We start from the raw sequence: 14,929 nt of genomic DNA, 5'->3' as shown, positions 1-14,929 counted from the left end.
TCTTTATTGGGGAAAAAAAACACACACACTAATAAGTCCTGCAATCCATTGTCCATCCATCTGCTAAAAAAACAGACAAAAAACACAAGCAGCGAGACACAACCAGACACGGACATGTAAATGCCTTATTAGAGCCGAGACGTCGGTGGCGGAGTGCACATTATTTTGTCTGCAGCCCGGCGCTGTAGGGCAGACCCTCCCTGTCTAAGACTAGACTTGCTCACCCGCACTGATAAAAATACCCCTGCAAGGAGGACAGAAAAAGATCACACTGTGACTCTCTGCCTCTCCTAGCCGCAGGTGCTTGTCTGACAGCAACAAGAGAGAGTTCATGGAGTTTATAGCTCTGGTGTCTTTATAAACACACGTTGATTTACTATTGTTGTGGGATCATTTTGAGATGTTAAAATACATGTGCACGAAATATACATACTGGAGCTGTCAATCAATTAAAATATTTAATCGCTATGAATCGCATGATTGTCCATAGTTTATCACAATTAATCACAAATTAAATCACACATTTTGTATCTGTTCAAAATGTACCTTAATGGGAAATGTCAAGTCAAATCTTGTCAACATGGGAGTGGACAAATATGCTTGCTTTATGCATATGTATGTGTATGTCTGTAAAGGGGAAACTCGTGGGTACCCATAGAACCCATTTTCATTTTTCATTCAGATATCTTGAGGTCAGAGGTCAAGGGACCTCTTATAGCATAAGTTTGGAGCGTTATTTAGCCTCCTTCGTGAAAAGCTAGTATGACATGATATGACCAATGGATTCCTTAGGTTTTCTTGTTTCATATGATGCCAGTATCTTCACTCTAGCTTTAAAATTGAGTCCGCTACAATCTAAAAATCGCAAGTTGCATGTGTTAAAGAAATTAGTGGCGTTAAAACAAATTTGCGTTAACGTGTTATTATCGCGTTAACTTCGACAGCTCTAGTACATACATAGAATCAAGAGAAACAGACGCCTAAATGCACTATTTTATATGGAGGTCTTAATATGGAGGCAGGGGAATGGAACAGAAGCAGACAGACAGGTGAAAGGTCACAGAAACTGTGCAGTCCAAGAAAAAGCCACTAGGTTCATTTCCTGCCTGTCTACACTATTATCTATGTGCATTGACTCTGAAAAAGCAATACAAAGTTGCTGTTATAGTAGCTATGCCAAAAAAGGATTCTGGCTTCGTCAGCCTGTTTAAGAAAATCAATTAAAGAGTTATAGGATCTATTTTCTTTGTGGACAACAACAAAAAAGGCAGCATGTTGTCACAAGTAAATTAATTCAAGCAATAAAGCATCTACAATGTTAATCCGTTAAATGAAGATGAGGGTGAAAAAAGGGAAGAAATAGCCTCAAGATCAAAAAATGTCAGTTATTAAATGAATGAAAAATGACAAAATTGCCTATTATATAATGCTTCAAAAGATAAACATTCCACAGTTGCTGGTGCATGCTTTGTTAAACTGAAAAGATAAATAAAAAACTCTGTCGTCAGAAATGATGCTGATCAGCACCTGGATTATTACATACTGAACTACTAAACTACTGAACATACTTCTGGTGACATACGAATCCTGTTGATATGGTAAAAAGCATCCATTCACTTCTCCTTATATGTAAAAATGTACAACAACAGTCTCTGAGAAAGTGACAGGAGCTGCTATTGTAACAATAAATGGAGTGTGATATTTGTAAATGTGAGTGTGTGCATTTGTGTGGCTGCATGTTAAATAAACCATTACAGTAATACGCTTCTACAACGACCATAGAGTGTTTGTACGTGCTTGTTAGCTCGTGTCCTGAGGCCCCTGAGCCAATCAAGCTCCTGCTTGGCCTTTAAAAGAAGCCAGCCCCCGTTCCAATGAACCGACCGAATAATTCAATGTGGACTCTGTGCGTGCGGCTGCCTGTCAGCTATGTGGTTACACCACCATGACAGCGCCAGAGCTCGCTCAGACTCGTACATTTAAAATACGACAGACGGTTAATGTCGCACTTGAACTGCAGCCGTGTGTGTGTGCATGTTTATGTGGATAGAGAGCTTATGTGTGTGGCTCTGTACTCACAGACTGTTTGCGGTTGTGCAATGCACACAGTGCAATGACGCGCTTCCATGCGTGGAGAATTAAGTCACACCGTGATGACAATATCTAAAAAGGAATTTAATGGCAAAAAAATGTTTTTCATTGAATTAAAATGCCCAGCAACGTGCATGTACTTGTGTAAGCCTCTCCTGTGTGTGTGTGTGTGTGTGTGTGTGTGTGTGTATATGTAGATACAGTATAGGTTTTCAGCAGATGCCATAATCTCCCCTCGCAGTCATGCTTTAGAATGAGGATTATGAAAGCCATAAAGTGGTCAGAACAGTTTGTCACTTTAGTGTATTGCTATTTCTGTGCACAAACACACACACTGTATATATAGGTACATCATTCTATAGCCTGATGACTGTATAGACAGGCACAGAGCTGCCCAGTTCTGCAGATTAAGCACAGACAGGTGCAGTAGCTCAAATGTAAATGTGGAAAATGGAGACTTCATCAGGTAGAGAGAGGGGGGATGTGACAGAGAGAGGGAGTGTTGGAATATAAAAGGGATACAAAATACAGATGTGGAAAAGGGAAAAGACAGGGAGAAGCAGGGAAATGAAACGGCAAGAGGAACAATTCGAGAGTCAAAACAAAAAGGAGAATATAATGACATTTCCCTTTTCGGATAATTGGGACAAGTACTTTTCTCCTCTGTCATTCCCTCTCCTAATCTTTTTCATCCCTCCCCCTCTTCCTCTCGCTCTTGACCTTCATCTCCTCTTCATCTCCTGCGCTCCCCTTTAACATTCTCCCCACTGCTTTGGCTCTGGAGCCAAAACAAGAAAAAATGGCTTTTCAGTTCCCACTAAAAATTTTTTGACTTATCTCATTGAACCATCGGTGTGAGTTGTGTATAAGTGTGTAGAATGTGTGTGTGTGTGTGTGTGTGTAGTGCTTGTGTGGACCATCGGCTGAAGATGCTGTTAATTCTACCAGACTGCAAATGGTCATGCTTGTCCCACTCGCTCAGGAGGGAAAGCTGTGTTTAGTGCATGTGCATGAGCGTGTGTGTGTGTGATTTACAAGACTACGAAGGTGTTATGACAAAGCTGCTGATTCACTGAGTCTTTTCTTTTTACACTCCATCTGTCATCAACACGCAAACATCTCATCATCAATTGGCAAAAAAACTGAAACAACCGATCAGCGACAGTGTCCCTCTCGACTACATCTGCTCGTAAATGTAATTAACCGACAAATAAATCGATGTAAGCGCTCACATGTCTGTTTGCTCGCAGGCGTGACGTCTGCCTAGACGTACACTCTTATGTGCGTCCATGTGTGTGAGTGGGTGACTTTGTGCGATGATTACAAATCTGCTTTCCCTAGACGGATCGCGCTTGTGAGCAGCGTGGCCGTGCCACTGTGAATGTTGATGGACAGCCGGTGCATGCGAGTGCGACCATTTGGCAGTCGGCCTGTTCTTTTTTTGCAAACTGATTTTTTGCATTTACATTCAGCGAAATTCCCTCAGAAATGGTTTAAAAAGAGCCAAAAACCACTGACATACAGGAGACGATTGACTGATAAGCTGATTTATTATGAATGAATACAGTATTCTCTTGTAAATGACCCACAAATGACTTAATTAGCGTTGTATTTACTGCACAGTGACTTCCCTTTAAACAGATCCTCTTCTTTTAGAAAGCGTTCCTTCACGCTGTAGTTATTTCCCAACAGTTACAGTCTGTTTAGCATCAAATCAATGCCTTTTCTTTGCAATCATCCACTCCAACAGTAGACTAATAGCTATTTCCAAAATAATGTCCAGGGCGCCTCTAGCCGCAAGCTCAACACTCGTGCACGCTGTAAATCACAACTGACACGACTCCACCCGGAGAGATAGTAAATTCATGCTAATACCAGATTTAAGCCCTTTTAATGCGCTAATGAAAAGTGCTGTATTTATATGTAGCTGGTAGTCGGCAATGTTGTGACATCGGGCCCATCTGCGACTCAGTCTAAACCCCTAATGAGAACATTACTGAGCCCAAGGCAGAGACACATGGAGAGAGAGAGAGAGAGAGAGAGGAACAGAGGAGAGAGTGAGGGGAAGAGATGATCGATGCAAACCTTGCCACCTCTTTTGACTGCCATCATCCCTTTCCCTCCTCCTCCTCCTCGCTGTCTCTCCTGCTCCCACTCCTCCCTCCCTCCTCCTGTCTCATACACCAGGACTCAGGGCAGAGGGTCTAACTCAATACACCGTGCAGCAAAAATCAATGAAAGACAAAAAGAGACAGAGCGGGGGGATTGAGGGGAAGAAATAAGGCCAAGTGGAGGGGCAACGTATTTTTGACAGCTTTTTTCTTGCTCTGCAAGCTCCACCTTAACACACACAAACACACACAAATCAAAAATGCACCATTGACACACCTGCATGTCCATTTGTCGACTTTTTTGTGATATTACACTCTATATATCACAACAAGGGTAATAAATCACACCCAAGGAGCTGTGATGTATCATATTTCTTTAGGAAGACATTAGCACCAAAAGAAAAAACGGACTAAAAGCGATGCCACATATAGACCCTTAACAAGACACACTACAGTAATATGTATACATATCACGCATCATTTAATATCCCAAGCTCACAATTGATTTTGCTATGAATCCACCAGCACTGACTCACACACTCCAGCGTTATAGTATTTCCAACACCCCACCCTTGCTGCCCAGGGAGAGAGAAAGCTGAACATTCATCCAATGGTGAGTCGGGGCACTAGAACAACTCCCAAGGCTTTGGACAGACATCAATGCGTAAACAGCCTCAACTGACACATACTGTATACATGCACATACACACACAGTCATGTAGCACACAAATTCAAATACGACCAGCTGTAGTGCGTTCCCCTGCCTCTTCTGCTCCTCAGATGGTTTTCTCTTGATCAATAAGTCATAAATGTGCATTCCTTGATATCTAGTTTGTCAGCAGGGATGTGATTTGGGGACCGAAAACAAGTAGAATGAATAATGAAAGGTTTCCCAGAAGAAATTCGAGTTGTGTGGCAAAAATCTTTGACAAAAATACATGCATGATTATTCATCTTCCCTGCCCTGACGTGTCTACATCTTTCTAGGTCTGTCTTTTTCCAGCAGTGTACATATTGTCATTTTACCCACACATACACATTACTTACACCTCACACACATTTCCCTCAATTTCCCTCCCCTCTTCCACCCCCCTTTTCATTACCATCTCCCTTAATGGCCCCATCTCCTCCCTCCTTTGCTGTACAACTACCAGGAATGTTAAAAAGGCTGGAAAACAAATCTGAAAACATTTTTTTTCCATTAGAAATTAATATAAGAGTTGGATGTCCAAAACACAAATCTAACAAAATCCTGAAACCACCCATCCCTGCAGCGCTGACTCCATCAAAGTCCTGCGTTCCCTCTCATTCATTCACTTTTCCCCCTCACATCTGTCTCCTTCAGTGCCCATATTCCCTCAACACTCTTCCTCTCTCAATCACCATCCCAATTCCCTCATAAAATGCCATGGATCTTTTTTTTTTCTCCATCTCAATTCCCCCCTATACTTCAGAGTCCTCCACTTTACCAATTCACAGTCTCTCTCGTCCCCCATTCATCCCTCTCTCATTACTCTAATCTCTCCCATCCTCCGCCGCCGCCGCCGGTGTGTGAGAATGTGTGTGAAAACACTAACCTGCCCTTCTGGCACGCAGAGCAGAGCCAGGCTTTGTCCCTCTTGTCGTAGGTGCAGCAGGTCTTGCAGACGTTGTACTGGCAGTCCAGGCACAGGCGCTTGGGGTTGAGCAGGAAGGTGAAGGGCGCGCAGCAGCGGATGCAGCAGTGCTCGTTGAAGCGGTGCTGCTTGGAGAGGATGGAGCATCTGCTGCCTTCCTCCGCCAGCTCCTGCTTCATCTCACTGAAACCGAGAGAGGGAGAGGAGGAGAGAGAGAGAGAGGACAGGAGGGGGAGGGGGAGAGAAAGCGAGAGGGGTGGTGAGCGTCTGGTCGAGAGGTAGAACGTGCGAGGATGGCGATGCGGAATAATTGGAGATGCTGTGGTAAATGAAAAATTAAAAGGGGGGAGGGCAGAAGAGGTCATGGGTTTGGTGAAAACACTTCCCCGCTCCCTCTCTCTCTTTTACACTGATTCTGTGGAATTAACGTGATGGCTGACATTTCAATTTGGGAAGACCTGTCATGCCTTGTTTGCCCACATCAGTCAAAACACAGCTGAGGAGAGCACGACACGCACGCCTCCTACAACCTCAAATGAAGAAGCATGGTATCTTTGTTAATTATAGGGCACTGTGAGGAAGAGGAAGATGTTCATAAATTGGCAAAAATAGAGCTAAGCTGAGGGTCTCTCGTTGGAGATTTTCACGTTCAACACACACAAACTAGCCTGAGAGGAAAACAGCGGTGATGAAAAGCCTCCACAGTCGTACTGGAGAGCTGTTTGGGCTTCAATCCAAAAAATTACAGTTTAAAACTACAGCAATGAAGGAGCACCGAAGAGCAGCACAGTCTCACTAATCTTAACGCCTCAGAGAATTGCTCACACTAATGAACTATTAGGATTATAGACTGAAAAATACTTGACCAAAGCTTGTTTAAAAATCCAATAAAATCCACAACCACAGCTGACATTGACTTTTCCAACAGCTGCACACGACTAATTGGGCATCATCGTATATGTATTCCCCCATAGGATGCTTATTGCAGAACATTTAAGTTATCAAGTAAGATTTTTATATGATGAAAATAAAAAGAGACTGGATAATGTAGGTTGTTAATCAGCGTGTTAACCAGCAGAGCAGATTTGCCATCCAAGGCCTGTATTCAAACTGTTCACATAAATTATGTACATGGGTTTTTCCTCTGTACGATTTGCGCTGACTGAGCAATGCACCATAAGCAGAGGCTGCGATAAATTATGTAATGTTTTGCATTTATATCATAAACCTTTCATCATCAGTACATATCGCGTTTGTGTCAATTATATTTAAAATAATACACAACGAGGAGGAGAGATTAAGTAACGCATTTATCCGTGTTTACACTATCACCCATCAGCAGTCATTAGGCGCCAGCGGAGGCTGAGATGCAGAGATGGAGCTGTTGCTGCTGGGAAGGTGTGAAAGTGCGTTCAGCTCGAATGGGCGGTGAGTAAATTATTTAAGCTGCTCTTCTTACACTACACACAGCCAGGTTACAGCATACACTGCTCTCACTGATCCTTACAGAGCAGATCCCATGTACAGTATATGCTAACAAAACATAGATGCAAATCACTGAACACAGTGATGCATGCAAAAAAATACATAAAATACACAGAGAAATGTGTTTAGGCAGAGGGATGTCGCGATAACTGCAAAATTTCAATACCGCACTATTGACAAAGCAACCACAGGGGCTCTTGATGGCAAATCTGTGATGGACAACAACCACCACCACCGCTATTGTTCACGTTTTTCCTTTTTTAAATTCTTTGCAATGGGAGCGCACTGTTTTTACACTATGCTATAAACGCCAGCAGCGTGTTTTTTTTCTGGTCGCAGAGAGATGAAGCCATCAAATCACAATGGAGGAAGAGCGGGCAAATATCACAAAGACCAACGTGACCAACTGGTGCCTTCAAATGAAACTCGCGAGCTCGTGTTTACAACACGGGAAGTCGTGTACACGATATGCTTGGCGTTCAAGTGGTTAAGTCGTGAGAACACCGCTGCTAAGCAACGGCAATATTAACGTTACGTGGGTGTCTAGAAGCCACAGAGGCTAACAATTTAGTTTAAATGCAAAGGCATAATGACAGAGGAAAAAGATGAGGCCGTTGGGAATATCAACATTTTCCTCAGACATATGAAATTATGAAGAAAAACAATATACGATTAAAATTACAATATATTCAGTTATTATGTACCGAAAAAATGAACTTCCATGGCCTCCGCTATTTCTGACAACGTCAACGAACACGTCACAGCTCGTGAACTCGGAGCTTTCAGAAACTTTCCACTTACGCGCTTGTGAATACCACATTAGGGGGGACTCTTCTCGTGAACGCGGTAAACACGACCCCATTTGAAGGCACCAAACGTCACATCCTACCTGTAGGCTACAAGTGCTGAACAACATCAACAATGGTGGAGAAATGAATACACATAAACTGGCGGGTCCTTCTTCTCTCCCTACATACTTCAACCATTCCCTTCATCCAGAGCAACTACTCTAACTTGTGCAGACATTTTTTACTTTTGCGGATATTCTGTATCATAGCAACCAGACGCAACGAAAGCTGAAAAAACGCTGCACCTCATTGCCCTTAGGTGTTCTGCATATAACAATAAACAAGTATTTAATTCATTTTATCATCTTTGTCATTTAAAAAGCAACAATATACCTAATAATAGCCTAAGAAGAAATCTTATTTATCTAACACTAAAATCAGGATAAATTAAAAAAAGGCAATATTATCGCATATCGTGCTTTTGAGCCAATCATTGATACCGTAGGCATATGTAGGCATCCTAACCTCAACTAAACCACCAAGTCATACATGGAAAATTTAGTGTATATCAAAACCAAATGCTGAATGCAGCATATTGTGGATTTCCTGTGTGTACAATGTGTGCTGTACGTGTGTCTGTGCGTGGAGCCAGCGGGGGCAATGCAATCTCCTGCTTCCCTAAGTTATTAATGCTGCTCCTCAAGCAGATCCTCTGCTGCCTCACTGATTGCTTTTCATATGCATCATTAGATGCAGCATATTAACAAGATGAACAAACCATTTCATATATAGTGTCATATGAGCGTGGGCGATGGGGGTGTGAGGGTTGAAGGGCAACGGTTGGCATATGCATACTGTATAGATACCGACATGCACACAATTATACTCCAAAATGATCAAAAAGGAGGTTTTGTATTCCGCACATGCAAGGTCACAGCTGCTGGGAAATGGTGGCCCCCAATCAAATTAAAACATTCGTAAACAAACCTCCAAGCAACATGAAAGAGACTCTCCTTGTCTGAGCTGCAGCTCACAAAACACCCAAAACATATATATACACGCCCAAACAGACCCCAATATAAGCAGCATGCATTCATATCTCAATAAGTCGAAGAAGCCATCGCCTGGAAATCATTTCCTTCAGTTCTGATTAGGATCAGGTTCCATTTAGCCTCTCTGTGTCTGTGATACAGGTTTAATGAACAGCCCAGTTATGGCGGCTAGCTCCGGCCGTTTAATTAAATGAGTGGGCGAATATACACATCTATCCAAGGACAAGGGGGGGTTCATGCCTGGCGTCCCGCCGCATTAACTCACATCTCTGTTAATGAGACGTGAAAACCTGTGCTCATCTAGCAGCCATGACTGGAGATACATGTGGGTCATCCAGGTACGATTAGCTCATAAGAAATAACAGTAGTCAGTCTTTATTAGCAAAGTGCCCGTTTGAGTTACACAAATGCATAATGTTAAACAAGCTTTTATATTTTAACTCCTAAAGGCCTTCACACACATGGGGAAAATGTAAATTACTCGCCTGCAAATATTTCGCATTAAACATATTCATACCGGCAGCGATACGAATTTGCGACAGCTGCACTTTTTCAATAAAAGTTTTGAATAGATTCGCACAGACATGACCAACTACCTGGTTCCTATTGAGCCAGAGCAGCATCTGGCAGTCTGTCTGAGGTAAACTGTTGTATAGCCTAAGCTAAGAATTTTCAGTTTCCTTTTAACTAAATGCTCTGAGTGAATTTGCCTCTGGTAAACAGTTACACAGTATATATGTCTAGGGCTTTTATTGTGAAAGGTGAGAACGGAAGAAGTGGATCTGCCTGGTCTGCGCTGGCTTTGTCAAGGTTGAAAGGAGTAATAAAGTTTGCCATCTTGGTTCGGACTAGCGAACGTCCGAGTTGTTGTACACTATAGTGTACATTTTGAATATGTCCGTTACGCACAACGTGATTGGTTGATGCCTTTATTCGCGGTAGGAAAGCTCAGAACAATTAACCTCGTTCTGGAAAAAAATTATATGGTCTCTTTTTTGTTACGTAATATTCACGTTCTGTGTGATAGATCTCATAACAAAAGCAACAGTTTGAAAGAATATATTGACGTGCAAATTAATCACATGAAAAAAAACATAGGCCTTAATTCTTACCATTTAACATTGAAACAGACAGAGTTAATATGGATATAGATTATGTTGTTGAAATACCTGGTAGGTATCCTTGAATTAAGGTCGCAAAAATGTTACTAAATGCTAAGTTAAGATACTAAATGGACCTTGTAATAGCCTAATACATGTTTTCTCAACTGCTGTTGGTCAAGAATGAACCTCAAACCCCAGCGTTTAAGCCAAAAAGCAGTCCTTGAAGTCCTTAAAGTGCTCCAAGTTGAGAGCCGTGTGGAGGCAGTAGAAATGCTCTGAATTCCTTATGTAGCCCCTTTAATTCAAAGAGGGAAGCAGAAGCAGCAGACTGTCTCCCTCTCTCTTTACTCTCTTTCACACACACAGTGTTGGTTTATGACACTTTTCCTATCAAGCGATTCATATTTCATTTAATACTGAAGTTAAACTCATTAACATTCAAACTTTATCTTCAAGTCAAGGAAAAAAAAAAAACACAAATTTGTTTTAATTCAACAAGGTCGGTCATTCAATTAAGTATAACTCGCTCAATACACGCATTACAATTCTGTGGCATTACCAGTTTGGTAATGGGCAACTTTAAGGTTGCAATGATTATTGACATCATCAACTAATCTGCTGATTAAACAAGGAAAACTTTTATTTCAACCGAACCGTCCAGAATCAAGTATTGAGATTCCATTTATGTCTGCAGTTTGGACGGTGAGGACCATGAAACATTGTGACTAACCACAGATCAAAGACAATTTGCTCTCCTCTCCATCTGCTAAGTGCTTTACAAGAATACAGTACAAGGTTAACTCCAGACAAAAGCAGCCATTCATTTGAGTTATTTTGAAAGATGATAAAACCTCCAAACATCTGATATGTACATGTCCATAATCTGTTAAGTAGGGGTGTAAATCACATATGTCAATTATTTGGACAACAATATGATATTTGCTGATATCACAAAGTCTGCCACGATACGATTTGGATTTGATTCAATTCATGGGAGATCGAAATGAGACGATATCATATGTCCATTTAACACAATCAGTTATATCAATTACAAAAAGCAACTAAAAGATGATTTGACAATTTAATTACTGGGCTCTTACAGACATTTAAATGAAAAACAATCTATTCTTTTTAATACAAAAAATAAAAATAGACCTCCTGTTGTTCACTATAATGTGCCACATTTCTCATGTTTAAGTTCAAATGTTTTTTATCAGTTGATAATTTCAAAATAAGGGCGCATCTTAAAGATGCTGATATGCATTGATGTTTTCACTTTGCATCGATATATTGGATCGTTGATCATTAAATTGATACATCGATCCAGACTGATGGATCGTTACAACCCTGTTTTGTGTGTTAACCAATCACAGGTCATTTCATTGAGAGAGCGTTCCTATTGGCTGTGCTCCTGTCATGTGACCGCAACTTGGCGTTCCTTCACCAGATTTCACAATGGCGGCGTCGGCGTCACAAACATTCTCATTTTACAGCTAAACCGTGCACTACAAGATGTTTCTGAAAACATTTCAGGCGAGAAATAGGCATTACAGTAACAGAATATTGATTCATATTTGATCAGCGCTGCCTAGTTTGACCGTTTGGTCGGAGTTTGCGAGTGATTGACAGCCGGCTCTCATAGACGGCAGATGGACAGCAGATCCCAGATCAGCTCTTACTGCTTGTTTTCCTCCGGTCTGTGAAATCTTCCAGATGCCGTTAGGAGCACCGGAGGACATCAGAGGACACAGAGGCACAACATTTTTTCAGGTTACCTGTTTCATCTGTCAGCATATAACGACCGTTTTATAAAAATAACTTTAAAAAAAAATCATATTTGCTCTCGCCTACTTCAGCTTTAATGGTATATCTCTAAGGAACAACAAAGTTCTTTGGATGCTGAAAGTTTAGAAGAAACCAAACTCTTGAACTCAAAACTATTGATTATGCAAATGAGTGTGTGTGGAGGGTACAGTGGGTTTCAGAGGGGAACAGGAGCTGAATATCAATTCATTTAGTGATTTAAAATTCAGGCAGGAGAATAGTATGTGGATTTAATAATATGCAGTGTATTTCTGACTGCCTGTCACTGTCACAAATATTAATAGTGCTGAAGATCTATTAACTCAGCACTCTCATCTCTCACTTTCCATCAAGCCTGCCCTGCTCCTCCGTTCTCACTTTCTCTCTCTGCTAGCGATCTACTAACATAGTCCCCTCATGTCTCCTGCTCCTTACTTTCCATTTTCTCTCTTTCAGCTGACAAACAGACAGGCTGAAGTTTTCCAGGTGAAGTTGAATTATGTTATGGCCAGATTTGTAATCAAGATAATGGCATTTTCGAGGTCCAGCTGCAGCCTGGCCGGCAAACGAAAACAATTGCAGTTTTTTTGTAAATGATGTATCGCCCTCTCAGCAGCTGTTCTCCTGCTCAGAGCAGTGCTTAAGAGTTACAGCTCTCACACATGATGCACTGCTGACCGCCTCACAAATGAAAAACAATCTGATGAATCCGCTTAGGTGCAAAGTAAACACTATTGTGTTTAGAAAATGTAATTTTATGCTGAAAGTAATTAGTTGGATATTTAGAGAGACCAATTAAATCTTCTGGTTGCATATGAGGCTGTAGGTTCATACGCATAATGCAACCTCTGTGACTGATTCAACTAAATTCATATCTTTATACTGCTAAAACACCAATATGATGTATATGTGGTTGATGATTTATTATAAAACAGTCAGCCCATTCACATGAAAAGGCTTACAGTATGAATGACATGATAATGCGTGCAATAAGAATGCCTTTCTTGTTTTTGGCGTGTCATTTGTAAGTCATGTAGTCTGTATATATACTGATTGTGTAAATACAGCACACACACACAACTTTTTTCCAGGAGACTGGTGTTCGAGACCGGTGTTTTGTTACGTTAGTGACGAAGTAATGTTGTTTCCGTACGTATTTTACTTCGTTTTTTTTAAGCTCAACCATGATGTTTTTCCTAAACCTAAGTGAGTGGTGTTGTTGTCTAAACCTAACTACAGACGTTACCGTAGCTTTGTTGCACAGCGTAAAAATTAACCACGAAAAGCGGCGTACAAAATGACACACAAAAAGCCTAAAATGCATCCTCATGAGACCGGGTTGAAGATGGCATACTGGCAGTATCTCTGACAGAGTGATAGACGGGAGAATGTTCATCACTGAGTAAACAACGCTGTCACAACAGAAGTCTGTAGCCACATTAGACTATGGTGAAAAAAGAAAATCCTTCTGGGGATGAAATTAGCTGAATTTGTAAGCAAAGAATGAGCATCAGAATAGTAAATAACAGGAAAACTTAATTAGAATCTTCAAATTAAACAACTATTAAGGCATAATACTGCATACCTTTTGAGTTTTGTGATGCACCAAACAACCCTAGAGAGCAGCGTACAGTGAGGAATGTAAGTAATTATTAAGCACATAGTGAGGGACTGTAAAAATCTGAAATGCCGTAAATCAAACCCTGCTTAAAACCACGCAGGGTGTTGTTAAATGTTTTTTTTACACTGATTGCATATGGATTTTTAAACATGGTAGGGATGTGTATCAATGCACACAAGAGGATCTCACACAAAAACAGTGGATATCCAGTACCCAGGTGCAGAGAATGTCTTTTTGCTATATATAGTATTATTTTTCCTCCTGAGTGTAGAGCCGTGCACTACAACCAAGAAGGAAACAAGGACATAGCATACTGTAGGAAAGAAAGGGAGCCATGTTGGAGTATTGTTAATCCAGTGCTAGTAGCCGAGGGGAAGATCCTGGAGAAAATGAGCATACAATATAGCAGAGAGTCTTTGATCAGTGCTTTGATCCGCCTGCCGCAGTGGAAACCCACAACACCAGCATCTACTGTTCACCATTACACCAGTAAATCATACAGCCCTGGAGCAGAGAGATGTGTGGAGCACACCTGTGTGAAAGGAGTGTGTGCATGTGTGTGTGTTCATGTGTGTTTTTATTGATCGGAATCAACATGCATTTTCAAATGTACAGTAGCCAGATCCACTCGGTAATTGTGAATTGATCGAGGGCTCTACAAGCGCTAAAGGTGCTTTTAATTGAAAGTGGGCAATTTCAAGTGTAAAGATGTTGCTTTCTTGTTTCTGTGTCAATAGATGTGTGTGTGTGTGTGTGTGTGTGTGTTCATGTGTGTGTGTGTGTGTGTGTGTGCAGTAGGTGGTAGCAGTAGCCGCCCCCCCTACTGTTAACGTCTGCTACTTCAGCACCATGGACAGCGCCATGGATTTATCAATACACAGCACAGCGAAAGCCGCTTCTGGGACGCTTCTGAAACCCGACGTGGTGCATCTGGTGGAATCATTGCGATCAGCTCCGGCGTCCCAGCCGGAACGCGGCGCAGCAGCGCTCGGTGGAGGCTATTGATGTTTTCAGAGCCATGGTCGAGGCCATAGATTCTAACATGCACAAATACAACATGCCAGATAAAGGATCAATGAGTCACTAGACTAGCATATTCAACCAAACAACCCCTCTGCCCCTGCAGTCTCTCCTGCTACTGTAGTAAGAGATGGAGGGGGGGCAGGGGGGATGGCAGGTTAATGCATTTTGGTCATTTTGCTATCAAGGGGGATGGCATCCTCCGCCATTCCCCCTCAAATCACCTACTGTGTGTGTGT

At 41.6% G+C, this 14,929-nt stretch overlaps 1 protein-coding gene across 3 annotated transcripts in view; it reads right to left on the bottom strand.

Annotated features, from left to right (window-relative positions):
* The window catches only part of myripb (myosin VIIA and Rab interacting protein b), a 142,267-nt gene that overhangs the window by 75,239 nt on the left and 52,099 nt on the right, over window positions 1-14,929 (bottom strand). For all 3 annotated transcript variants that reach the window (XM_074621503.1, XM_074621501.1, XM_074621502.1), the window contains exon 3: window positions 5,780-6,001. In XM_074621503.1, the coding sequence (XP_074477604.1) occupies window positions 5,780-6,001 (222 nt within the window). The remainder of the gene's footprint in view (window positions 1-5,779; window positions 6,002-14,929) is intronic.

The sequence above is a fragment of the Sebastes fasciatus genome, chromosome 21 (assembly GCF_043250625.1).
Source record: "Sebastes fasciatus isolate fSebFas1 chromosome 21, fSebFas1.pri, whole genome shotgun sequence".
Classification (NCBI taxonomy): domain Eukaryota; kingdom Metazoa; phylum Chordata; class Actinopteri; order Perciformes; family Sebastidae; genus Sebastes; species Sebastes fasciatus.
The sequence above is the reverse complement of the archived record's forward strand: the minus strand, read 5'-3'. Positions and strand labels throughout refer to the sequence as shown.